At 44.8% G+C, this 27,416-nt stretch overlaps 1 protein-coding gene across 17 annotated transcripts in view; it reads left to right on the top strand.

Annotated features, from left to right (window-relative positions):
* The window catches only part of TECPR2 (tectonin beta-propeller repeat containing 2), a 99,583-nt gene that overhangs the window by 9,658 nt on the left and 62,509 nt on the right, over positions 1 to 27,416 (top strand). For 12 of the 17 annotated variants that reach the window (XM_086362832.1, XM_086362826.1, XM_086362834.1 and 9 more), the window contains exons 2-4: positions 4,744 to 5,032; positions 23,850 to 23,978; positions 24,377 to 24,508. In XM_086362832.1, the coding sequence (XP_086218958.1) occupies positions 4,814 to 5,032; positions 23,850 to 23,978; positions 24,377 to 24,508 (480 nt within the window). In that variant the 5' untranslated portion in view covers positions 4,744 to 4,813. Of the gene's footprint in view, positions 1 to 1,198; positions 1,588 to 4,343; positions 4,593 to 4,743; positions 5,033 to 8,168; positions 8,270 to 23,849; positions 23,979 to 24,376; positions 24,509 to 27,416 lie in introns of those variants that run through there. The other 5 variants (XM_086362833.1, XM_086362830.1, XM_086362823.1 and 2 more) reach the window with 4 other exon arrangements.

Here is a 27,416-nt window from a genome sequence, read left to right as displayed (position 1 = left end):
CGTGGGCTCTAGGCACATGAGCTTCAGTCGTTGTAGCACTCAGGTTCAGCAGTTGGCTCGTGGAATCTTCCAGACCAGGGATGGAACCCATGTCCCCTGCCTTGGCAGGTAGATTCTTCCCCATTGTACCACCAGGGAAGTCCATCTTGTCACTTTTTTTTTGATGATGCCTTTGGAGCACAAAAGATTTTAATTTCGATGAAGCTGGAGAGCTCGCTGTGCCCGCTATGTGTGAGCATCGACTCCCAGGGCAGCTGTGGAAGCAGGAGAGCAGTTGTTCCAAGGACCGCACGGGGGTCCAGGGGAGGGGGGTGCTGGCTTCAGCTCAGGCATGGCCACAGAGCTGAGAAGGGGCCAGCGGGAGGCGGCTGGGAGACAGGGCTGGTGGAACACGATGAGGGATTGCTGTAGCGGGGAGCAAGGGAGAGAGATCAGATGTGTGCTAGGATTTCAGCTTAGATAATTTCAATCAGCTACCTGTCGCCTGCTATAGAATTACGGTCGTTCTTAATGGTGCTTGGCAGGTGAGTCCTGTAGTCCCTTCTCATACACTTGAAGTGGCTTTTGGTTGTATGATCACTGTGCCAAGGAGCTGGTCCAGGGACCCTGAACTTCTGTATTATCCTCTAACATCTCCTAAGCCACCTCCAACAAACATGTTGTGTACGTTTGAATAGTGTGCCTGCCCTGCAGGTGCAGCTTTGAGGCGAATCCTTTGCCCCCTTCTAACCAGACTGCAGTCTCCAAGCCCCTTCCGTGTGGAGATTGTGGAGCTCTCAGCGAATGCTGTCAATTCAAGTGAATGAGTTTTTGAAATCTAAATGTCATAATTTGACTGAGCTACTTTGAGGGAAAAGGCTTTAAAGGAAGAAACAATATTCGCTGACATTTGAGAAGTGCTCAGTACTTCTGCCTGCTTCCTTGGAGACCTCATCGGCTAGAGCAGAAATTAAAACACTGGGAAAATTTCAGTTTTTGAGTCTACTGTGTTCTCCGTAGTTTTTTTTAAATATAGTCATTAAAAATCTTATTCTAGGGGAGTATTTAATGACGTGGCAAATGCTCATGATTTATTAAGCATTTATAACGTAGCATCTCTCTGATGGGATTATGAATGGCATTTATTTCATTCTTTGTACTTTCCTATATTTCCACAGTTTTTGAGGGTAAATGTTTAGTTTTTACTTATTTCTTGTAGGGGCCGTGCTGGGTCTTCATTGTGGCGCGGGGTCTTCTCTGATTGTGGCGCGGGCTTAGTCGTCCTGTGGCCTGTGGGATCTTCGCTCCCCAACCAGGGATCAAAACCATGTCCTCTGCATTGCACCGCGGAATCTTAACCGCTGGACCACCAGAGAAGTCCCGATAGAGAACATTTATCTTGTGAAAAATAAACTCTTACTTTAAAAGTGCCGTGTAAACTAGGGCGCATCCGCGTGCGTACACGCGTGAAGGAAGCACAGCTTTTCCTGCGCCTGTGCTGCCCTGCCCTTGGAGACGGAGAGGAGACGGTGGAAACGAGGCCAGCATTTCTCGCCAGTGAAGTGGAGGTAACAGTGGTCAGTGATGCCTTCCCTCCTGAGGTTTTTGGTGAGGATTTAATGAGTTCGTGTGCTGAAATAGTTTCCATTAAGTACTTATGTCTGCTGTTACATTATTGCTATTTGCACTGTTATCTTGGCTTTCATGTCCCATGTCCTTGTAGTGGTCTGCGTGCTTTCCCAAGGGGACTGAGCGTGGCTGTTCTCTCTAGAGTTTGCCTGATAACCTCTTCATTTTCACTTGATTTGGGGGTCATGTGGCTCTTGCCCACCTCTCTGGAGTACTTACGCAAATCGAGGATTGGGGAGCACATGCATTGCTTAGCCAAGACAGCATTGCCCTTACAGAGTTGGCAGTTTCTGAACTATGCTGCTGTATGGACAGGATCAGCATTCACTGTCAAAGTTTCTGTTGTTGTAGCCTCTTGCCTGAACAACAACAAAGCTGTTGAATCTGTATGACCCCAGGCACATTTCTGAACCTCCCAGAGTGCTTCAGCTTCTGCTAAAAGAGGGCATATTAGCGTTCTGAACCATCACTGTGCTTGTGCTTAGTCACTTCCGACTCTGACCCATGGACTGTAGCCCGCCAGGCTCCTCTGTCCATGGGGAGTCTCCAGGCAAGAATACCGGAGTGGGTTGCCTTGCCCTCCTCTAGCAGATCTTCCCAACCCAGGGATCGAACCCAGGTCTCCTGCATTGCAGGCGGATTCTTTACCGTCTAAGCCACCAGGGAAGCCGAAGAATACTAGAATAGGGAGCCAGTCCCTTCTCTAGGTAAACTTCTCGACCCAGGAATTGAACCAGGGCCTCCTGCATGGTAGGCAGATTCTTAACCAGCTGAGCTACCAGGGAAGCCCTTCATCATCACAGAGGGACATTATTGTGTACTTATAGAAACAGTGCTTGTAAGTTACCTTGCCTCCTTCACTGTACGTCTTGTCTATTGTGACTATCAAATGAAATAGGGATTTGAAAGTGTCCTACAGATCTAGAGGATTTTTATTCCAGCATTGAACTGGGGCCATACTGGAGGAAAAATGAGATTTTGCTTCATTTCCTTTCTTGCACTCATTCCTCCCTTGCCAGTTTTCCTTTTTCATAACTCATTCATTTATTCAATAAATACTTCTTGCCTCTGATGTTGCCGAACCTTTTCTAGGTGCCAGGGCCTAGAAGGGTGAGTGAGGTGGATGTGTGGGCTCTGCTTTTTGGGGGGCTTACACCCGTGGGGGGGTCAGGCAGAGCAGGCTGTCAACAGAAGAGGAAGAGAGTGTGTGGAGAAAGTGCAGCAGCAGTGGGGTGTGATGGAGAGCCCTTTGGAAAGGCTCAGGACTGCTCAGCTGGCAAAGAATCTGCCTGTGGTGCCGGAGGTCCCAGTTCGATTCCTGGGTCGGGAAGATCCTCTGGAGAAGGGAGAGGCTACCCACTCCAATGTGCTTGGGCTTCCCTTGTGGCTCAGCTGGTAAAGATTCCACTTGCAATGCAGGAGACCTGGGTTTGATTCCTGGGTTGGGAAGATCCCCTGGAGAAGGGAAAGGCAACCCACTCTAGTGTTCTGGCTGGAGAATTCCATGGACTGTATAGTCCCTGGGGTCGCAAAGAGCCAGACACAAATGAACAACTTTCACTTGCAGGACTTGAAGGGCGAAAAGGCATAGATTCAGGTCTTATCCATGTGGCCTTGGACAAGTCCTGTGGTCCTCTGGCCCTTGGTATCTCATGTAAACGTTTGTAGGGTAAGGATTTAATGGATGAGTGAGCACTTCATAAATTATAACACAGTATGTGATGACTGAGCATCTTTATTGAGGGAAGTTTTTTTTTTTTTATTATCTGTGCTGGGTCTTGCTGCTGGATGGGCTTTTCTCTAGCTGCAGCAAGCAGGGGCCGCTCTCGCTGTGATGTGCAGGCTTCTCACCGCCGTGGCTTCTCTTGCTGCCAGAGCGCTGACTCTAGGGCGTGTGGGCTCAGCAGTGGCGGACCCCGGGCTCGAGAGCACAGGCTCAGTAGTTGTGGCGGTCAGGCTTAGTTGCTCCGTGGCAGGTGGGGTCTTCCCGGATCAGGGATCGAACCCATGTCTCCTGCATTGACAGGCAGATTTCTTACCACTGAGCCCCTGGAGAAGTCCAAGGGAAGCTTTGAATCCACATTCCCCAGAGGTGTGGGTGTCATGGTGGCACAGAGGAGGCGCTGTGTGGCTGAGGAGGCTGTGGGCGTTTCTCCCCCCGCAGACAGCATTCCTCCACCTGGGCTGGCCCACTGCTCTCCTAGTGGGAGTGAGTGCAGTGTCTTGACTGTTTCTTTTACACAGTACTATTATTATCATCTGTTTGGCTGCATGGTGTGTGGGATCTTAGTTCACTGACCAGGGATCCAACCCATGCCCCCGGCAGTGGAAGTGTAGAGTCCTAACCACTGGGCTGCCAGGGAGTTCCTCTTCTCCACGTTCTGTGCTTCTTGGTGGGCTTCAGAGTTTCAAATGTTTCAGAGAAGCTTTCTCCACACTCTAGTCCATGCTAGCTCTCTCCTTCTTCTCATTGAGACCCACAGGTTAGCACCAGTCATATCTGGTTTTGTGTCTTTTCAGGTTCTTTTGCCTCCCTGACGAGATCATAAGTTGCTTGAGATTCAGAGCTATCTTTAATATTCTTCCCACCCCTTCCCCACCATTTATCATGATATAAATTACAGGGGGCAGAAAATAGTGAAATTCAAAAAGTGAGTCTGAATTGTAATGTTGTTGATTTATTTATTTATGGCTGTGTGGTCTTTGTTCCTTTGCGCGGGCTTCTCCTACTTGCAGTGAGCAGCAGTGACTCCGCTCTAGTTGTGGTGCACGGGCCTCTCATCACCGAAGTTTCTCCTGCTGTGGAGCACGGACCCTAGAGTGCAGGCTCAGGAGTTGCGGCTTGAGGGCTCCCAAGTGCAGACTCAGCACATGTGGTGCGTGGGCATACACCCATGAATCTTCCAGAAGAAGGGATTGAGCCCGTGTGCCCTGCACTGGCAGGCAGATTCTCACCCATTGTGCCACCACGGAAGTCCTCAAAAGTAATCTTAATGACACTTAGTTTACTTTCCCTGTGTAATTAAGCTCTGACTATAATTTATATCCACCTGAAAGTTCCTTGTTCCCACTGTGAAGTCTGACTTGTCTTTGCATGACTAGACATCGAAAGCGTTATAATGCCTTGTTCTTCAGCCCCAGGTTTCCCCAGATGCCGGTTAAAATCCCTCGTCCTGCCTGATGATCACCGGTGGAGACCTTGGCCATGGCATCTGTATCGGAGCCTGTTACCTTCAGAGAGTTCTGCCCTCTGTACTATCTGCTCAATTCCATCCCCACGAAGATCCAGAAGGGGTTCCGCTCGCTGGTGGTCTACCTCACGGCCCTCGACACCAATGGGGACTACATCGCCGTGGGCAGCAGCATCGGCATGCTCTACCTGTACTGCCGGCACCACGACCAGATGAAGAAGTACAACTTCGAGGTGGGTGCCGCTTGTCTTCCACTGAGCGTGCGGGGCCCTGGCTGGTGTGTAACACGCCTGTGAGTCCCAGGATCGGGGGGGTTACTTCTGAGTTGCTGAAGTATGGCCTGAGTGTCCTACCTAAAGAGTACTTTACAACCATCTTTCAGGTGGAGTGCAACTAAAAATGCATTGTTTTAACTTGTTTTTCTTGCCTCCAAAAATCCAGCGTTACTTTAAAAGAGAGCATTATAGTGTTTAACACTTTGAACTTTGAAAATAGGCACAATTTTCTAAGTGGGTTTTTTTTTCTTCTTTTTTTAAAATTTTTTGGCCGTACCATGCGGCATGCAGGACAGGACTCGGCCCCTACAGTGGGAGCATGGAGTCCTAACCACTGGACCACCAGAGAAATCGCTCACAGTGTCTTCTGAGTGTTTCTCGAGAGTATGTTCACTGACTGATTCAGATAATCTCTAGGTATTCTGGCAAAATTATTAAGGAAAATGGATCAGGATCAGTGTTGGCTAGGTGCCAGAACGCATACATCTTAAATGAGGACACTTCTGTAGTGCCCTGCTGTTGGGGTCCTGACCGACGTCTCTTCTGGGTTGCTGACTCAGGCATCTCTGTGTATTGTAGATGTTGGGAATGCACCATCACCGTATTCACCTGTCTCGTTAGTATCTGTGATTTATAAGAACATGGGTTTTGTGAGAGACTCAAGGGTGACTGAGTTGTGGCTCCTGCCACGTGGGGCTCTACACTGTGGTTAGTGGACTTTTGCAGACTAAGACAAGGCTTTTGTATTTGAAAGAAGTGTTTACAAATATCTATGTTTTAATCAGTATCGACTTATTAAAGTTTAATTTATAAAGTTTGTTTTTCTTAAGCCTCTGTAGTCAGTTAAAATAACACAGATGGTTGGCATCCATATAGTACTTACTATGTGCCAGGCGTTCTTCTAAACCCTTTACATGTATTAACTCATTTTATCCCCACAGAACTCTATGAGGTAGAGAACACAACTCTATGTTGTTTTGTCATCTCCATTTTATCAGGGAGACAACTGAGGCTCAGAGAGGTTGAGTGACTTGCGAGATAGTCAGAAAGTGGTGACACCATGGTCTGAACTTGGGCAGATTGGCTCTGGAGTTTATATTTGTATTTTTTGTATGAAAATTAAAATTATTGCTATTTCTTTTCTTGATTAATAGGGCATATTACTTGTAGGGGACAATTACTTGAATGATGGGAAGTCTCTCATCAGAAACTATGGACGCTGGAAGATGTTGGTACAGCATGTATAAAGTGTTGAAAGAAAAGAATTTTCAGCTCAGAATTTTTATCCAGCAAAAATATCTATTAGGAAAGAAGGTGAAATAAAAATGTTCTCAGATGAAGGAAAACTAAGGGGATTCATTGCCAGCACACCAGCTCTAAATAATTGCTTTAGACAAATGATAATTGACACCAGAAGGAAACTTGGAACATCAGTAAAGAAGGAAGAATAATAGTAAATACACTAGGCTGTTTTCCTCCTCTTGAGTTTTTTTTAAATATTCTTGACAGAAAAAAATTATATCATTGTGTGATTGAGTTTTCAGTTTATACACATGGAGTAATATATAAAAGAATTATAATAGGGGAGAGTAAGGGACCTGTAGGGTAGTAGGGTTTCTTCATTCTACTGAAGAGGGTCAATGCTGAGTCTAAATAGATTTTGAAAAGCTGTGTGTGTGTGTATGCGCGTGTGTGTATTTGTATATCTCCCACATTTGATCTGGTAATCCTTAGAGCAGCCACTTAAAACCCCTGTACAGCATGGTATAGTAAAAAATTACTATAGACATACCAAAATAGAATGTTAAATATATTGAGACAGTTCTCAGGAAAACAGAAAGGTTAAACAGAAGAACGAAAAACAGGAGTAACAAACAAAAAACAAATAAAATCATAGACTTAAATCAAAACATACCCATAATTATATTAAATGAAAATGATCCATACACATCAATTAAAAAAAATTATTGGGATGGAAAAAAAAACTCATAAACAACTATTTGTTGTTTGTAAGAAACTCATTCAAATATAATCACATGTCAATAGATAAAAAGAAAAAGGATGGAAAAATGTACCATGTGAATGCTTATCAAAAGAACGTTGAGGGCTTCCCTGATGGCCCAGTGGTAAAGAATCCTCCTGCCAGTGCAGGAGACACAGGTTCGATCCCTGGCCGGGGAAGACTGCACATGCCGCAGAGCAACTAAGCCTGTGACAGCTCCCGTGCCTGTGCCCTAGAGCCCCCAGTGCCACCGCGGCTCCTGGAGTCCCCCTGCCCTAGAGCCCACGCTCCACAACAAGGGGACCACTGTGATAAAAAGCCCTCGCTCCGCAAGTGCAGAGTGGCCCCCACTCTCTGAGATTGCAGAAAAGCCCACGCAGCAACAAAGCCCCAGCACGGCCAAACAGAAACAAATGAAAGTATTAAAAAAAGAATGCTGAGTGGCTGTATTAATACCAGAGTAGTCCTCTGAGCAAGGAAATAACCAGAGAGACAGTATTTAATGACAGAAGCGTCAGTTCAGTGAGAAGGCGTAGTGGTCCTATGGTGGTCCCTAGTGTACTGTGCTCCTTAACACAGGGCTTCATGACATATGAAGCAAGAGCTGACGTAGCTGAAAGAAGAAGTAGGGAAATCTGCAATTCTAGCTGGAGATGTCCACACCCCACCGTCAGTAATAGTAGCAGACAGAAAGTCAGCGGGCGTGTAGTAGACCCAAGCAGCCCCATCCACCTTTGTGATCTAAGTGATGTTTACAGAGCACTCCACCCAACAGCAGCTCAGAGCACGTTCTTTACAAGTGAACATGGACCAGTCACCAGGACAGACTGTATTCTTGGTTGTAAAACACTCCTCAATAAATTTTAATTGGAGCAGACTTTACATAAAAACCACAGACCTTCAATTTGTAAAATAACACTATCTGTGAAGCACAATAAAACGAGGCATGCCTATAACTATTTTTAAAATTTCTGCCTCCAAACTGAAAAAAAACTTAAGGAAGCAAGAGTTTAGTACTCCCCAGAGTGAAAGCACAAGTTGCATCTGCTGCCAGTTTCCTAGTTTTACTGGAACTAGTTTTCTGTTTATCAGATGAGCCCCATGAACTCTGAAGGGATGTGCCGTGTGAGGACAGCCTCTGCAGGGACGAGCAGAACTGGGGGACTCTGGTGCAGATGACTGGACCCAGGAAGGTAGAAGGGGACCCTGGGAGGTTCTGTGCACAGCGCCATAAGAAAGCATATTTTACTGGGCCCAAATCCACACTTAGCAACTCTGAGTATCAAAAGTGTTTTTGAATACCCATTGGGTATAGAATAGAAGCATATTGTGGAGAATCACAAAGGAAATAGAAAATAAAACTTCTCGTTTTGGAGAGAACAGAGAATTTGGATTTAGAATATTAGGGTTTGAAAACAAAGTTAAGTATCTGTATGTAAAACACATAGGAGAGGATCTGGAGGAATACCTCCAAGCTGTTCATTATGACGACAGAGGGACTGAGAGTGAGGGCAGGAAGGAGAAGGGAGGTATCTTTCTTTTTTTTTTTTTACTTTATTATTTTTTATTTTAAATATTGCGGACTTATTAGGATTTGGACAATAAGTGTGTATTCATCTGTTACTTGTGTAAACACAACAGAGGTTTGTTTTGAGCTTTGACTGTCAGTCATTAGTTGTGTGAGCTGAGGATGAACTAAGTATTCATGTCATTGTTCCTGTAATTTTCGGCTTTAGAGCTGGGGGTCTTGGGATCATTTGGTACAATCCCTGTATTTTACAGATAAAGAAACAGTGAGATTCCTGCCCCAAGCCACATAGCTGGTGGCCTAACCATTTTGCTGTCTTCCCATGTGAGAAGGCAGGGCTTGCATAAAAGTCTGGATTTAGAGCACAGTGGAAACAGATCAATTAAGAGTTTCTTTGGAATTTCCTAGTGACAATTGGGAGGTGCATCAGCTAGGTTTTTTTTTGTTTGTTTAAAATTTTGGCCACACTGAGGCATATGGGATCTTAGTTTCCCAACCAGGGTTCAAACCCATGCCCCTCTGCAGTGGAAGTGCACGGCCTTAACCACTGGACCATGAGGGAAGTCCCTCAACTAGTTTAGTTTAGGGAATGTCTAAGACTTGATGGGAAGGTAAATACAAATTAGTTTTGTTGTTGTTGTTCAGCTGCCCGGTTGTGTCTGACTCTTTGTGACCCCATAGACTGCAACACGCCAGACCTCTGTATCCCTCACCATCTCCAGAAGTTTGCCCAAGTTCATGTCTGTCGCATCAGTGATGCCATCCAGCCATCTCATCCTCTGATGCCCTCTTCTCCTTCTGCCCTCAATCTTTCCCAGCATTATGAAATTTTCCAATGAATCAGCTGATCGTATCAGATGACCAAATGACTGGAGTTTCAACTTTAGCATCAATCCTTCCATTGAGTATTCAGGGTTGACTTCCCTTACGATTGACTGGTTTGATCTTGCATTGCCCGGGACTCTCAGGAGTCTTCTCCAGCACCACAGTTCAAAGGCATCAATTCTTGGGCGCTCCGCCTTCTTTACGGTCCAGCTCTCCCAACTGTGTGTGACCACTGGGAAGACCATAGCCTGGACTGTACGGGCCTTTGTCAGCAGGGTAGTGTCTCTGCTTTTCAGCACACTGTCTAGGTTTGTCATAGCTTTCCTGCCAAGAAGCAAACATCTTCTGATTCCATGGCTGCAGTCACCATGCAAAGTGATTTTAGAGCCCAAGAGGAGGAAGTCTGTCACTGCTTCCACATTTTCTCTCTCTGCTTGCCGTGAAGTAATGGGGCCAGATGCCATGACCTTAGTTTTTTAATACTCAGTTTTAAGCCGGCTCGTTTACTCCTCCTGCACCCTCTTCAAGAAGCTCCTTAGTTCCTCTTCGCTTCCTGCGTCACTGGTAGAGAGAGGGGCAGACCACCCCGGTGTACTCACCATGAGAACCTCATAGCTGTATAAAAGGGCAAAAATTAGTTTACCCTCTAATCAATCCATATGTGGCATGCACGGGTGAAAGATTAGGTTTTTAAATGAAGTTATTTTCCAAAAGAAGAAAGCAGATCTCTTATATGATAAAGTCTGAGGTGTTTTCAAGGATAATGCTTTTAGAAACCTTTTTTCTTACACAAGTTAGTGGGAGAGGGCAGATGGAGACACAGGAAATGCTTCCTTGCTAAGTGCAAAAGCATGAAGGAAATGCTGTGAGGACCTAATTAAGTACAGAAGTGTTATAAACCTGTTGCTAAATATATGGGTGTGACACACATAAGAAGAGACCAGAAAGTCCAAAAGATAAGCTGACCTGTGTTTCTGTTTTTTTGCTTTGAAATTAAATGTGATTTCTCCTTAGCACCTAGCACGTTGTTGAAATTTCATAGATTTGCCTTCAAAACTGTCTTTGCGTTAAGCCTAACTGTGCAAGTTCTCATTTCTGCAACTTTTCCGTACTGGTCTCCTGGTGAATTTATTCAGTAAGTGTTTATTGAGTATTTACCTTGTGCCAGCCCATTTTAGGACTTGGAAATGCAGTGGAGAGCACACCAGCTCTAACGCGGAGAGCAAAAAATGAGTGCAAGAAGGCCATGTGGCTGGGTGGGGAGCAGTACTAGGGGAAGGGGGAGGGGAGTTGCCAGCAGGAGTGGCTGCTGACTGAGCAGGTGACAGGTGAACACAGACCTCCAGAGAGTGAACAGCTCACCAGGAGGAGCTTCCTGGTGGCGGGTCCAGGTGGAAGGAAGGGGAGCCCTGGGCATGTGAGGGAACGTTATGAATGGCTCATTGACTGATGCCTGTTTTATTTTTTAAAGTGATGCAGAAATGAGAGCTTTTGAATCACCATGTCAGCCAGAGGTGTGTGTATCTAATGCCTTCCGTGTCCTGATGGAAGTCATAACTCTTAGAGTTGTTGCTGAGTAACAAGAGTTATAAGGCTTTGGTGATTAAGACAGTGTGGTATTACTACAAAAATAGATAAAGAGGTCATTGGAACAGACTAGAGAAGCCAGAAAATCTGCATGTATATGAACACAAAGTGATAATACAAAGATTTTCTGGTAAATGATGTCAGCAGTTGGACAAGAATATAGGGGTGGAAGTGAAACTTGATCCCACCTCACTTTGTACGGCTATTTTGTCTTAGCACTTCAAAGGTTCTGTGCCATTGTCTTGACCGCTGAGACTTCTGCTGGAGGTCTAATTGTTTTTCTGTAGGTAATCTGCCTTCTCTGTCCTTAAGATCATCCCTAATGATAGAGTCTCAGGCCCCTGCGACTTCCTTCAAACCTAGTAGACCTTTCCTACTCCAATTTGCCTCAAGGAAATTGTTCCAGAAGAAGATGCCTTGGTTTAACTTTTAGATCATTAAAAAGTTGTATAAATATTGAAACTTTGGTTTCAGTTAAACTGTGGTTTATTAAACTGTGGTTCTTTGCTAGCAAAGAAGAATAGTGAAACACTTCTTATGAATTTAGTGAGTTTATATATGTTTGAGTCTTTCTTAAACATTTCTGAGTAGTTCAGATCTGTTGGTTGCTTGATGTGCTAGCAGTTTCTATGAAGGTTCAGCTTTGACACAGCAAAAGCAGCTCCTAAAGAAAGCCTTGTCAAACGTCACAGCTTCCTTGAGCTTGCTCACAAAGAACACTTTTTCCCTGGTGTTTTTTGTTTTGTGTATAAAGGGAAAAGTGCCTGCCAAGGAGCCTAAGAAACTTGGCTAAGACCTATTGGTGAAGTGATTGTCCAGAAAACCACTGCTGGTTTCTTGCAAATCAGAGGTTTTTCTCTTAAGCTAATTACTAGATTTCTGTTTGAGGAAGTTAAGTTGCCACTTAGAGGCAACAAGAAGTGTCCCTACTCCCCTCCCTGGAAGCTGGAAAGGAGGGAAATAGAAGAGTTACACACATAATAGATAAGCTCTTCGGAGGACAGTCTCCTTAAAGAGACAGAAGAGTGGCTCCCAGGCCAGAACAGGGCAGAACTGTTTTCATTTCAAAAGGACGAGTATATGAGAGAGGAGAGGGCCGGCAGGCTGCTGTGTGATTCGGGAAACTAAACGTTGGGCTGAACTGGGCTTTGCTGGAGGTGGGGGTAGCGATTCCCTGAGGGCTGTGATGCCCTTGGTGTGGCTGGCACTGAGGCTTACTGAGGTTTCCTCAGAAGTTGCCCCATGCTTGCTGAGCAGCTTTTGAACTAGAACTTGCTGCCCACCTATATCGGCCAGTGGGGGCAGAGTGCCGGTTGTTCCTACATGAGCCTTCTGGTTTGTGCAAGCATTCGTTCGCTGTGAAATAATCATACATTGGCTTTGGGGTTCAGCTCCGTGTGAGTTGGTGATCACAAAACAGCCCTCCTGGGCTGATGAACAGCAGGACATGGAACGGATTGAATACTTGGATTGGGAAGCTCGAGGGCAGATCCTTCGGGTGCCCATTCACCAGTGTGGATCTGTGTCTTAGGCACTTCTATACACTTCTGTGTGTAAACAAATAAGCATGAAAGCTCTGAATAAGAGCATGGGAGTGATGGATCCCAGTTCCACAGCGGTGGTCTGATACAGCAATGCAGTCAGGTGTGGGGGGGTGTGGGGCATAGAGGGCTTCGAAGGTGCTCTTGGTGATGAGTGGGGACTCCACAGGTGCTCACTTTGTGATGGCTCTTCTAGCTGTGTGATCACGTGTGTCAGTTCAGTGCAGTCACTGAGTCGCGTCTGACTCTCTGCAATCCCATGGACTGCAGCATGCCAGGCCTCCCTGTCCATCACCAACTCCTGGAGCTTGCTTAAACTCATGTGCATCGAGTCAGTGATGCCATCCAGGCATCTCATCCTCTGTCATCCCCTTCTCCTCCTGCCTTCAGTCTTTCCCAGCATCAGGGAAATGAGTCAGTTCTTCGCATCAGGTGGCCAAAGTATTGGAGCTTCAGCTTCAGCATCAGTCCTTCCAATGAATATTCAGGACTGATTTCCTTTAGGATGGACTGGTTGGATCTCCTTGCAGTCCAAGGGACTCTCAAGAGTCTTCTCTAGCACCCCAATTCAAAAGCATCAATTCTTTGGTGCTCAGCTTTCTTTATAGTCCAACTCTCACATCCATACATGACTAGTGGAAAAACCATAGCTTTGACTAGATGGACCTTTATTGGCAAATTAATGTCTCTGTTTTTTAATATGTTGTCTAGGTAGGTCATAGGTTTTCTTCCAAGGAAAAAGTGTCTTTTAATTTCATGGCTGCAGTCACCATCTGCAGTGATTTTGGAGCCCAAGAAAATAGTCTGTCACTGTTTCCATTGCTTCCCTACCTATTTGCCATGAAGTGATGGGACCACTGGAGAAGGGAATGGCAAACCACTTCAGTATTCTTGCCTTGAGAACCCCATGAACAGTATGAAAAGGCAAAAAGATAGGACACTGAAAGATGAACTCTCCAGGTCGGTAGATGCCAATATGCTACTGGAGATCAGTGGAGAACTAACTCCAAAAAGAATGAAGAGACGGAGCCAAAGCAAAAACAACACCCAGTTGTGGATGTGACTGGTGATGGAAATAAAGTCCAATGCTGTAAAGAGCAATATTGCATAGGAACCTGGAATGTTAAGTCCATGAATCAAGGCAAATTGGAAGTGGTCAAACAGGAGATGGTAAGAGTGAACGTCAACATTTTAGGAATCAGCAAACTAAAATGGACTGGAATTCGTGAATTTAACTCAGATGACCATTACATCTACTACTGTGGGCAAGAATCCCTTAGAAGAAATGGAGTAGCCATCATAGTCAACAAGAGTCCGAAATGCAGTACTTGGATGTGATCTCAAAAATGACAGAATGATCTCCTTTCATTTCCAAGGCAAACCATGCAGTATCACAATAATCCAAGTCTATGCCCCGGCCAGTAATGCTGAAAAAGTTGAAGTTGAACAGTTCTATGAAGACCTACAAGGCCTTCTAGAACTAATACCCCCAAAAGATGTCCTTTTCATTATAGGGGACTGGAATGCAAAATAGGAAGTCAAGAAACACCTGGAGTAACAGGCAAAGTTGGCCTTGGAGTACAGAATGAAGCAGGGCAAAGGCTCATAGAGTTTTGCCAAGAGAATACACTGGTCATAGCAAACACCCTCTTCCAGCAACACAAGAGAAGACTTTACACATGGACATCACCAGATGGTCAACACTGAAATCAGACTGATTATATTCTTTGCAGCCAAAGATGGAGAAGCTCTATACAGTCAGCAAAAACAAGACCGGGAGCTGACCATGGTTCAAATCATGAACTCCTTGTTGCCAAATTCAGACTTACATTGAAGAAAGTAGGAAAAACCACTAGACTGTTCAGGTATGACCTAAATCAAATCCCTTACGATTTTACAGTGGAAGTGAGAAATAGATTCAAGGAATTAGATCTGATAGAGTGCCTGAAGAACTATGGATGGAGGTTCGTGACATTGTACCGGAGGCAGGAATCAAGACCATCCCCTATAAAAAGAAATGCAAAAAGGCAAAATGGCTGAGGAGGCCTTACAAATAGCTGTGAAAAGAAGAGAAGTGAAAGGCAAAGGAGAAAAGAAAAGATATACCCATTTGAATGCAGAGTTCCAAAGAATAGCAAAGAGAGATAAAGCCTTCCTCAGTGATCAGTGCAAAGAAATAGAGGGAAACAATAGAATGGGGAAGACTAGAGATCTCTTCAAGAAAATTAGAGATACCAAAGGAACATTTCATGCAAAGATGGGCACAAGAAAGGACAGAAATGGTATGGACCTAAGAGAAGCAGAAGATATTAAAAAGAGGTGGCAAGAATACACAGAAGAACTATATAAAAAAGATCTTCATGACCCAGATAATCACAATGATATGATCACTCACCTAGAGCCAGACATCCTGGAATGCGAAGTCAAGCGGGCCTTAGGAAGCATCACTACAAACAAAGCTAGGGGAGATGATGGAATTCCAGTTGAGCTGTTTCAAATCCTAAAAGAAAATGCTGTGAAAGTGCTGCACTCAGTATGCTAGCAAATTTGAAAAACTCAGCAGTGGCCACAGGACTGGAAAAGGTCAGTTTTCATTCCAATTCCAAAGAAAGGCAATGCCAAAGAATACTCAAACTACCTCACAATTGCACTCGTCTCACACACTTGCAAAGTAATGCTCAAAATTCTCCAAGCGAGGCTTCAACAGTACGTGAACCATGAACTTCCAGATGTTCAAGCTGGATTTAGAAAAGGCAGAAGAACCAGAGATCAAATTGCCAACATCCACTGGATCATCAAAAGACCAGGAGAGTTCCAGAAAAACATCTACTTCTGCTTTATTGACTATGCCAAAGCCTTTGACTGTGTGGATCACAACAAACTGTGGAAAATTCTTAAAGAGTTGGGAATACCAGACCACCTGACCTGCCTCTTGAGAAATCTGTATGCAGGTCAGGAAGCAACAGTTAGAACAGGATGTGAAACAACAGACTGGTTCCAAATCGGGAAAGGAGTATGTTAAGGCTGTATATTGTCACCCTGCTTATTTAACTTATATGCAGAGTACATCATGAGAAACGCTGGGCTGGATGAAGCACAAGCTGGAATCAAGATTGCCAGGAGAAATATCAATAACTTCAGATATGCAGAAGACACCACCCTTATGGCAGAAAACAAGAACTAAAGAGCCTATTGAAAGTGAAAGAGGAGAGTGAAAAAGTTGGCTTAAAACTCAACACCTAGAAAACTAAGAGAATGGCATCTGGTCCCATCACTTCATGGGAAATAGATGGGGAAACAGTGGAAACAGTGGCAGACTTTATTTTTGGGGGCTCCAGAGTCACTGCAGATGGTGACTACAGCCGTGAAATTAAAAGATGCTTGCTCCTTGGAAGAAAAGTTATGACCAACCTAGACAGCATATTAAAAAGCAGAGACATTACTTTGCCAACAAAGGTCCGTCTAGTCAAGGCTATGGTTTTTCCAGTAGTCACATGTGGATGTGAGAGTTGGACTATAAAGAAAGCTGAGTGCCAAAGAACTGACGCTTTTGAACTGTGGTGTTGGAGAAGACTTGAGAGTCGCTTGGACTGCAAGTGGATTCAACTAGTCCATTCTTAAGGAAAGCAGTCCTAAATATTCATTGGAAGGATTGATACTGAAGCTGAAACTCCAAAATCTTGGTCACCTCATGTGAAGAACTGACTGATTGGAAAAGACCCCGATGCTGGGAAAGATTTAAGGCAGGAGAAGGGGACAACAGAGGATGAGATGGTTGGATGACATCACTGACTCAGTGGACATGAGTTTGGGTGAACTCCAGGAGTTGGTGATGGACAGGGAGGCCTGGCATGCTGAGGTTCATGGGGTCACAAAGAGTTGAACACGACTGAGGGACAACTGAACTGAACTGAACTGATGGAATCAAATGCCATGATCTTAGTTTTTTGAGTTTTAAGCCAGCTTTTTTATTCTCCTTTTTTACTTTCATCAAGAGGCTCTTTCATTCCTCTTCGCTTTCTGCTGTAAGGGTGGTGTCATGTATATGTCATGTATATTGTCTTGCATTTATGATCGTATTTCACTGTTTCAGAAAATGAAAAATAACCATGCCACGAGACACTTGATGTGCAGCTGACTGCACCCCGAAGGCAGCAACCTTGCCAGCCCATGCCTCTCCTGAGCGTGTCGGAGCTAGCCATGTCCCTCCGGGACTGTGAGACCCCCGAAAGCGGCACCTTTGTGTCCCCACAACAAGCACAGTGAAGCCACCAGTAAACACTTAACTGCTTAACCCTAGTTCATCTCATTTTAAACTAGCAATTCTTTTATATAGGCTACTTGATATTATTAAGGTCTATCTCATTTGTAGACTCGTATGAAACAGTACTAGATCGGTATCTTAATGCTCTTAGTGTGGTAAAAATCCCATTATTAAATAATGTGTTAAATGAAGGATTGATTTTATGAAGTAGATGTATTGCTAAAAATTATAATATTAACAGTGGATTTGAGCCTTGAGTGTTTGGGTATCTTAAAAGAGGTTTTGTATATCAATGCAGTCATGAAAAATAATCTTTAAGTATATTCTCTCTCTAAAGTAGAATTGTTGGCAATGTCTTTGTTTTTAAAGAGGGACTCACAATAAATATTTTTTTTTAATCTTTATTTATTTATTTTTTTAATTTTATTTTATTTTTAAACTTTACAATATTGTATTAGTTTTGCCAAATATCGAAATGAATCCGCCACAGGTATACCCGCGTTCCCCATCCTGAACCCTCCTCCCTCCTCCCTCCCCTACCCTCACTCTGGGTCGTCCCAGTGCACCAGCCCCAAGCATCCAGTACCGTGCATCGAACCTGGACTGGCGACTCGTTTCATACATGATATTATACATGTTTCAATGCTATTCTCCCAAATACTTTTTAAAAATTGTTTTTTGTTTTAATTTATCTTCTTGGCTGTGCTGGGGTCTTCACTGCTTTGTGTGGGCTTTCCCTAGTTGCGGTAAACCAGAGCTTTTCTTTGTTGCAGGGTGTGGGCTTCTCACTGCAGTGGCTTCTCTTGTTGCAGAGCACGGGCTCAGTAGTCGTGGCCCGCGGGCTTAGTTGCTCTGTGGCACGTGGAATTTTCCCAGGCTGGGGATCAAGCTTTGTGTCCCCTGCCTTGGCAAGCAGATCCCTGTCCTCTGCACCGCCAGGGAAGTCTGTTAATGTCTTTGAACTCTGTGTGTGGCTTGGTGGTAACCTGACTTCTTTCCCGCCATGGGGATGGATGGTGTATTGAGACCCCCGAAGCCACCACTGTGCTCATTCCATGGCACACCTCCTCCTGGCTGCTCCCAGGCTGTTCCTCCTTCAGGGTCATAGCCTGCATTGTGATCGGACAATTCTTCCTGCCTTCTCCAGCTGCATCCCTTTTTCCCTCACAGATTTTTGTTTTCACAGTAAGTGCCTTGAGTGTCTGATTCTATCCTCAGGGGCTGCTCTCTGTGCACACAGACTAATGCAATAGTATAGTTCTGTCTTCCAAGACTTCTGCAGCCAATTTGTTCTGTCAAATACTGTGAGAAGAGTGTTGAAATCTCCAAAATAACAGTGTGCGTGCTTTATCTTTCTCCACTCTTAGTTTCAACTTGTCTGTGCCTTTAAATCTATAGTGCATTTCATGTTGATAGCGTAAATTTAGGTCTTACTTTTTTAATCCAGTTTAACAGTCTCTACCTTCTAATTGGCATATTTAGGCCACTTATATTTAATGTCCTTCTTGAGGTGGTTTAAGTCAGGGTTTCTCAACCTGACATTATTGACCTTTGGCCTAGGGGTGTTGTCCTTTGTGTTGTAGAGTGTTTAGCAACATCCCTGGCTTTAAACTGCATTTTATCATGATAGCCTGTTTTAAAATCTTGCTGTACTTTAGTTGAGATTTTTTTGTGTCTATATTCACAGAAGGTTATGTCTTTATCTGGCCTTTCTCATTATGCATGTGACAATTTGGTATTTTCATTCTACATTTAACTACTCAAGTTGGACATATTATATTTTATAATCACTGTTTGGATTTCCTCACAGTTTTATCGGCATCTTCACTTGCCATCCCTTGTTACATTTTGGTTTCCTTTGCAACCAATTTTCCTTCTTGCTGGAGTGTGTCCTGTAGTAGTTCTTGGGTTGAAGTCTTTGGGTGGTACTTCAAAGTACAAAATCAAGTACTCTTGATGTTTTGTTCGTCTGAGTGTCTGCCTTTGTTTGTTTGTTGCCATGCCACATGGCTTGCAAGGATCTTAGTTCTTTGACCAGGAATTGAACCCAGGCCATGGTAAAAGTGCTGAGTCTTAACCACTGGACCGCCAGAGAATTCCTGTGTCTCTGTCTTTAAATTGTTTAGAAAGACATACTGTTCAAGGCTATCAGTTCTGTCTCTTAGCACTTTGAGGATGATACTCTACAGTCTCCAGGACTCCTTTGTTGAGACATCTTTTATTAATAATTATTCATATTTAGTTATTTGCCTCTTTTCTCTGACATATGAATATCTCCTCATTGCTTTTGAGGTTTTATTGTTTGAAAGATATGTGTGTGTGCATTTCTTTTCATGAATCTTGTTCAAGGCTTGTACTCCTGAGGATACAGGCTTTTCCCTAGTTTTGGATAGCTTTTAGCCTTATCTCTGAAGGCACTGCCCTCTCTAATCCTATTTTCTTTTCTTCTGGAATCCCAATTAGATGTAGGTTGGATTTTTGTATTCTATCCTCTGTGACTCTCAACTTCTCTTTCTTAATTTATATCTTTGCTGCACAGATCTGTCATCTAATTCAGTGATTTTTCTTTCAGCTGTGACTAATCTTTTAATCCACCACTAAGATTTTAAATTCTTTTGATTCTTTTTCATGTATATTTAATTATTTCTGATAGTGGTTTGCTCTTATGTTTCAATTTCCTTTATAGTCCTTGAAAATTTTAAAGACTTTTTTGTTATTGAAGTATAGTTGATTTATCGTGTTTCATGTGTATAGCAAAGTGATTCAGTTACACTTTTTCAGATTCTTTTTCACTGTAGGTTATTACAAGATAGTTCCCTGTGCTATATAGTATACCGGGGTCCAGCCCTGGTAGGACCCAGGGATTCCCTCAGGAGGACGGCATCGGCGATAAGGATAGTAAAAGGGGAGAGAAAGGGGCTTGATCTACCTTGGTTTACACAGAAAGCCAATAAAGTCCGTGACACCAGACTTGCCCTGTTCACGGAGGCCACAGGCGCCCTCTCAGTGGGGTGAAGACGCAGAGCACCCTTGCCCTGAAGACACTGGGCGCCTTCCCAATTGAGTCTTAGAAGCCCGGGCAGATAAGTGAACTCAGGGAGCCCCTGTGCTCCAAGTAGTCATCCTGAAGGAAGAACAGAGAGAGAAAAGGAGAGAAAAGAAAAAAAGAATGACACGGGGAGACCAAGCTCTGATGAAGCCAGGTCCGTAGCTTTATTTTCAAAAGGAGCTTTTATACCCTAAGTTGTACATAGAGGATAATAGCAGGTATAGAATCATGCAAGGTCAGCAGTCCTTGACCCTTATTGAGACCAGGCTTTCTTTCTGCAGACTTATCATATACAAAGGCTTTAGGTGATTTACATCATCTTCTGGCCAGAAGGCCTGTTAACATTTTTCTTCTGATAAAGCTTAGTCAACCAGAAAAACTTATTTTCTCCAAAGGTGATTTTTCTGAAGTTTGGCGCCACTGCCTGAAAGCACTAGATAGAGTTGTATTCCTGTAGGGCAAAAGGTGCAGTGGGGGATAACAAGGAAAGAATTTATTAACTCAAGGGTCTAGGGTTGTTAACATTAAGGTTACTACTTATATTTCTATATACCAACTATATTAATACACTCCCAGGGACACAGTGGGTAAGGGATATGGGAACTTGGCAGCAAGCATTAGTTCAACAATGAAATCCTCTACCAGTTCTATTCTAATATTTTTTAACTCCCCTAGAAGCTCTGCATTGTTAAAATATGCCAGCTTCCCGTGCCTCTCGTGGTTGGGAGGCTGTGAACAATCACACGCGTAGCTGTAGGAGTCCGGATAAACCTGTCAGGCAAGTTAGAAAGCTATCTGAGGGATTTGAATTGGAACACTCCTATTATGCCCAGGAGACTTATTAACTAGAGCTCTAAGTTGATGTCCTTCAGAAAAAGGTGGTCAGGAATAGCCCCCTGTTAATGTCAGAGGAGTTGGTGAAAGTCATAAAGTAGTAAGACAGACAGATTCTGGTTTTGGGATAGATGCTCAAGCAGGTCCAAGGGGTCCCTCAAGTCCTGATTCGCCTTTGCCTTCAGGTCCTCTCCGCATGACCTTTGTCATGGGTGGGATCTCCCATGCTGGCTCCCGGCAACAGGTCTCTATTTTTTATTTTATATGTAGTAGTGTATATCTGCTAATTCAAAATTTCCAATTTATCCTTCCCCTTAAGTATATTTCCATTACAGTTCTGGTTCTTCTTAGTCTACATGAAAGTACTTGAGTTGGGATGAGGGGTTGTCCAGTTCTGTTGGTGCTCTTTCGGTTGAGTCCTCTTCATGGGCCTGTTTCCCTGTGGTCATCTCTGGCTGTGAACTGTGTGGCTGATCCCAACATGTGTGAATCCTGAGGGGCCTGGGCCGAGACTGAGTCCCCAGAGGTGGGGTTTATGGTCACTCTGCCAGGCCCCTTGAAGCATTACAGACAAGGAAGCGTGTCAGAAGCTGCCTGCATGGAGCTGCTTTTGAGTGGGGAGGGAGAGTAACTTTAAACCCTGGTGCTGGATGGGGCAGGTTTGTGATTACAGATCCTTAGGAACTGCTCTTTTTATTCACTCCAGTCAGTGCCTGAGATACAAGGCTGAGTTCCTTGTCAGCTCCATTTGCCAGCAAATTGACTTTTCCCTAGTTTACACTTTCCCTGAGCGTTAGGTCTTCATGGGTTCTGGCTTTATGGGGAGGTCAGGTCCAGCTCCCTACCTCATCTGGCCCGAAGCCTTGTCCTCATTCCCCCTACTCACCTGAGAAAATCCCAGGTCTGGATGTTCACCAGTCACTGGGCAGCCTGTGGCTTCAGGGCTGGCTTCTGTCTGGTTTGACAGAAGGGCTCTCTTGGGTTTTGGCTCTTGTAGATTTTCTTTATAGAGGTCGGCTGAGCATTTAATAAGTGCTTTATGTATCTTATTCAGCATTTCTAGGTGTTTGGAGGGCAGTGTTTTTCAGAACAGCCAGAGTGTTATCCTGTCAGAAGTTGAAACTTCATATTTTGTTTCTATCTGAAGTATAGTCGGGTATGATAGTCTGATTCTTTGGATGTTTTGGTTCTTACGTCAAGAATGATGACATGTATTAGTAATCATATTAAAGAATGTTAAGTCAAGCCTAGTACCTTGGTTTATTAAAAGCATGTTTACAGGCGTTGCAGTTTCCAGCCCATCTGTGCGATGATTTTTATTTTGAAGCCATTCATTCAGAAAAATTACACAGCTGTTCTGATTTTGTGCTATGACATGGCAAGATCTCCAATAAGTGATTTGGATTACTGATGGAGTAGCAGTTTTTGTAATTACAAATTCCCAGGAAAAATATTCTTTTTTATTTTGGGCATGCCATGCAGTGTGCAAGATCTTAGTTCCCCAAACAAGGATCAGACCTGCACACCCTGCAGTGGAACTGCAGAGTCTTAACCACCGGACCACCAGGGAGGCCCCGCTGGCATGTCAGACGATACACATCTAAGGCGTGTTGTGTGCCTTTCTCGCCTGCGAGCGGAGGTGGAGCCGTTCCTAACAGTCCCTGCCTTCCGCTCACCGTCCTGCTGCTCCTTGGCCGACCCTGCCTCCCACGTCCACAGCCATGGGTCTGCTGGAGCCCCGAGGCAGAGCAGGGCCTGGCCTCTGCAGTCACACTCAGGCAGAGTCCTGACTCGGTTCCCCTGGGCTATGTGACCTGAGACCAGTCTCACAGCCTTGGTGTCACGAGGATAGCTCCATCTCCTATGCTCTTGGTGGTCTGAGGATCCCAGGAGGTAATGCCTGTGCAGTGCTGGCCAGGCGGCCTGGCGCAGGACACGTGCTTCTGAGAGGCCTGTGCCCTGTCCCTTGCTGCTGCCGGCATCCTCATCAGGCCTCACACTCGTCTTTCCTCCCTGGGGTTCTCCACCCTGGCACCTGTGGAGTTGGCCACTTCTCTTGACTGGGTGCGAACTTGCTCCGCCTGAATGAGCGCAGAAAGCTCCCGGCTGGTCCTCCTGTCTGGGCCCACGCCTCCTTCCAGCCTGTTCCAGAGGGTGTCCCAGTAAGACTTCAGACGGGTATACTTGCAAAAGCAGGCATCTTCAAGGGCCCGCTTTTCCTTCCTGTCACTTAAGATCTAGCTCCCTTACCCCGTGTCATGCTCTGGCACCAGGCGTGTTTATAGCCTGAGCAGGGCCTGAAAGCGAGCTCCGGCGTGACCACCTCCGCTCGCTGGGGCGGTTCTCTGCGTGCATGTCTTGCTGCTGCGGCTCCGCTTTGAGAGGCCGGGCCCTCGCCCTGCTGTGTGTTAACCCAGCAGCTGACTCAGGATCCTGAAGGCGCAAGGTGCACTCGGGTTTGACAGATTGATTACCATGTAAATTACCGCATCAGGGTTCAAAACGGCCTATTGAAGATCTTGCCATTTGTCTTAGCAAGGTGGAAATGGTTGTGTAATTTTTTTGAATGAGTGGTTTCAAAATACAAAACGACTATTCAGGTGCACTGGAAGCCTAAAGATCTGTATTCAGTGCTTGACATGTGCTTTTTACTAAACCAGTATAAGAAGCCTGCGTTAATGTTATTTAATGTGATTATTGATCTAAGAATCTAAACACACCAGGAATAAGTTTATGAAGCACTCTCAAGTGTGTTGTTGATCCTCCAGCACACCTGTGTGGCAGGTACACACCACGGATGACAGCTGGTGGGTGACTTGTCCATGTTGAGAGAGAAGGAAGCAGAGCTTGGGAGTGGGACAGCTCTCCTGATTCCAGACTCTGATTTCAGGGGGAACAATCTCTCTTGTCCAAGCTCCTTAGAATTCTCTTGAGAAGAGCTCAGTGGTTCACACTTGCCATTTCAAAAATAAAAAACCTGGAAAGAAAAAGATATAATTATCTCTGAACTATATTCATTTTCAATCAGGAGTATGTATAGGCTGCTGTGTGGTGAGGTTTTCCATTTCACTTGTAGGTGCTGTTTCACAGTTTGAAATCTGGCCCAGTGACAGGCCCATTTGATTTTAGATGTTTTCTCTTTCAGGGGAAAACGGAGTCCATCACGGTGGTGAAGCTGCTGAGCTGCTTCGATGACCTGGTAGCAGCAGGCACAGCCTCTGGGAGGGTTGCAGTTTTTCAGCTTGTATCCTCATTGCCAGGGAGAAATAAACAGGTAAGTGCCAACCATTTTAGCATTTCTTAATTTCTTGGCAAATTCCTCTCATCCTTTAAAATGAGAAGTCCTCATCTGCTGAGAAAATATTTGCTCAGAAAAGCCTAATTCTGTGCTCTTCATAGTCAGATAACATTTTTGTTGCTTGTAAGACACTTGGTGAAAAGCGCATATGGGTAATTTAAATTGCTTAATAGCCTCTGGCTCCTCTCCGTCAGTTTTCAAGGTAAATAGACAGATGGGCCCTTGTGCAGGGTTTTGCCTGGAAAGCAGCTTGGGAACACCAGTTACTCCACAAAACAGGAGGGGTTGCATACTGCCTCGTCCACACAGCTCTACATCTCACAGTGTCTCTCCTTTTCTTTTTCTTGCGTGTTATTTTTATCGTTTATTCATAGCTTCGGAGGTTTGACGTCACTGGCATTCACAAAAATAGCATAACAGCTCTGGCTTGGAGCCCCAATGGGATGAAACTGTTCTCTGGAGATGATAAAGGGAAAATCGTCTATTCTTCTCTGGATCTAGATCAGGTAAAATCATTTTCAGAAGTATTGTTGGTCTGATACTTGGAGAAATTATAGCTGGTCAGTTTGTTTTCTTGATCCTTGTCCCATTTTTTTCTGTCTGCGCCAGTCAGCTGGTGGGATCTCAGTTCCCCAAACAGGGATTGAACCCAGGTCTCGTGAGTGAAAGCCTGGAACCCTAACCTCCAGGTCCCCCGGAAATTCCCTGTGTCTCTTTCTGTCCTCAGTTGCTGTTTGCAGCATTTTCTTTCAGGGGCTCTCCTGACGCTTTGTGAGCTTCTACTTCTGTGTGTTAAGAGTTGGCCTTTGTTTCTACTCAAACATACGCTTTTCTCATTCTCCTGTTGTCTGTTGCAGCCACTTAGAAAAGAAGCCACTACCAAGCCTTATTCCTTGACAGTTTGTAGAGGAGGACATGAAACATTTCAAAGTCACGACAATTGTCAACTGAAAACTAAAAAGCACAACCTAAAAGTTGAGAATCTTTATTCGGTGGGCTTACTGAGGACTTAAGCCTGGGAGACAGTCTTAGGTAGCTCTGAGGGATCCTTCCAAAGAGGTTGGGGAGGAACCAGGATCTACAGGAGCTTTGAAAGAACAAACCTGCTTGTTGAACATCAAGAAGTGTGCTAACTAAAGGAAAAAATCTCTCAAGTTAACGAATTTAGCACTTTTCTATGTGTGGGAAGATGCGAGAGTCTGGGCTCACTGAGATCACATTCCTTTGATGTGCCCCTTAACACTAGGGCCAGTGTCCCGTGCTTTTCAATCCTGAACCCCTCAGCCACATGTTGGGGGTGGCCCACAGTGGCTGCTGGCTTGATGCGGGGTAGCCTGTGTATCTCCACCCTGAGCTCCCTGAGGGTGCGCCCTGGGGTAGGGGAGAGGACAGCCCTGTGGCTGATGGCTGCCACCTCCCTTGTATACTGACATGGCAGGCAGCAGTCTTGGTCCACTCTGTGGACAGCGGTCAGAGTGGGTGGTGAGCTCACCCCAGCCAAACTTTGGTTGTGAGAGAGTGGTGGAGGAGGAGGAGGCTTGGTGGCAGCAGGGAGCCAGCTCCACCCCTGTGTTTGCTCATTAAACCTCTGGACAGAGCCCTAAGCCTCACATTCTGATCTTCAGTCAGTAGATAAGAAACCCAGGCTCCCAGGGGTCCAGGCACCAGGTGACGCCCAGCAGAGCTCAACTTCAAACCGAGGGTCTGCTGCTGTTGTGTGGGTGGCTTGAAGCCTGCCTGTGCTTTGTTTTGTCAGATGTCTGCCCGGTTGGAATTCTCTCCTTGGTGGTATGCTCCTTTCGTCGTCTTCTTTGTTTTGTAGCCATTTTTCCTAGTGCGTCCAGAAATTCAGCGATTACTAGCTGGGTAAATCTGAGTCCCTCTAATCCGAGACTGACCTGTCTATCACGAATATTCTGTTGCAGTGTTCTCAAACTGTTTGGTCCCAGGACCCCTTAACACTATACCTCTTAAAAAGAGGACTCCAGAGAGGTTGTGTTTGTATGGGTTAAGTTTTTGTATATTTTTGTGAAAAAAATACTACTGAGAATTCCCTGATGATGCAGTGGTTATGACTCCGGGCTCTCAATACAGAGGGCCCAGATTCAGTCCCTGGTTGGAAAATCCCACAAACTGCAAGGCGAGGCCAAAAACAAAACACGGAACATGGGACGTGCCCAGTGGTCCAATAGTTAAGACTCCTCGCTTCCATGCTGGATGCCTGGGTTTGATCCCTGGTTGGGAAACTAAGATCCCACATACCTTCCAGTGTGACAGAAAAAAAATAAAAAACTACTACTACTTTCAGGAGTAGCATCACTTTATGTTTTTGCAAATCTCTTTATATATGCCTTAATAGAAGACAGCTGGATTCTGCATTCAGTCTGTCATAATACATTGTTTTGGTTGGGGTATATCAAGAAAATCTGGCCTCACACAGGTATGTGGTGGGAAATAGGAGTGTTTTAGTAGCCCTTCCAGAGGACTGTGTTATGTTGTTCTTTAATCACATGCCCAAATTGACTAACGGTAGTTTCTTTAAAGGTTGGTTACAACATGGAATCTGAAAGCATGTGGATGAATTTTTGTTGCTCTGTTACAATGAAATCCATTGGTCTGTCTTGCACTTTGAAGGGCTCCTTGACTCATTTTATTTGATTTTGTAATTCTGTAATTTTGTGTGTTGGTCACTTGGAAAATATTGACATATTGAGTGATGCTGCTGCTGCTGCTAAGTCGCTTCAGTTGTGTCCGACTCTGTGCGACCCCATAGACGGCAGCCCAGCAGGCTCCCCCTCCCTGGGATTCTCCAGGTAAGAACACTGGAGTGGGTTGCCATTTCCTTCTCCAATGCATGAAAGTGAAAAGTGAAAGTGAAGTCGCTCAGTCATGTCTGACTCTTCGCAACCCCATGGACTGCAGCCTACCAGGCTCCTCCGCCCATGGGATTTTCCAAGCAAGAGTACTGGAGTGGGGTGCCATTGCCTTCTCCGACAGAGTGATGCAGATCTTCCAAATGTTGATGCAGATCTTCCAAATGTTGATACATTTAATTTTATAATATAAAGCAAAAACTCCAAAATCACTGCAGATGGTGATTGCAGCCATGAAATTAAGACGCTTACTCCTTGGAAGGAAAGTTATGACCAACCTAGACAGCATATTAAGAAGCAGACACATTACTTTGTCAACAAAGGTCCATCTAGTCAAGGCTATGGTTTTTCCAGCGGTCATGTATGGATGTGAAAGTTGGACTATAAAGAAAGCTGAGTGCCAAAGAATTGATGCTTTTGAACTGTGGTGTTGGAGAAGACTCTTGAGAGTCCCTTGGATTGCAAGGAGATCCAACCAGTCCATCCTAAAGGAGATCAGTCCTGGGTGTTCATTGGAAGGATTGATGTTGAAGCTGAAACT

This window comes from Bos grunniens, chromosome 21 (genome assembly GCF_055505025.1).
Source record: "Bos grunniens cultivar Pamir isolate PY7600 chromosome 21, Bosgru_T2T1.0, whole genome shotgun sequence".
NCBI lineage: Eukaryota > Metazoa > Chordata > Mammalia > Artiodactyla > Bovidae > Bos > Bos grunniens.
The sequence above is the reverse complement of the archived record's forward strand: the minus strand, read 5'-3'. Positions and strand labels throughout refer to the sequence as shown.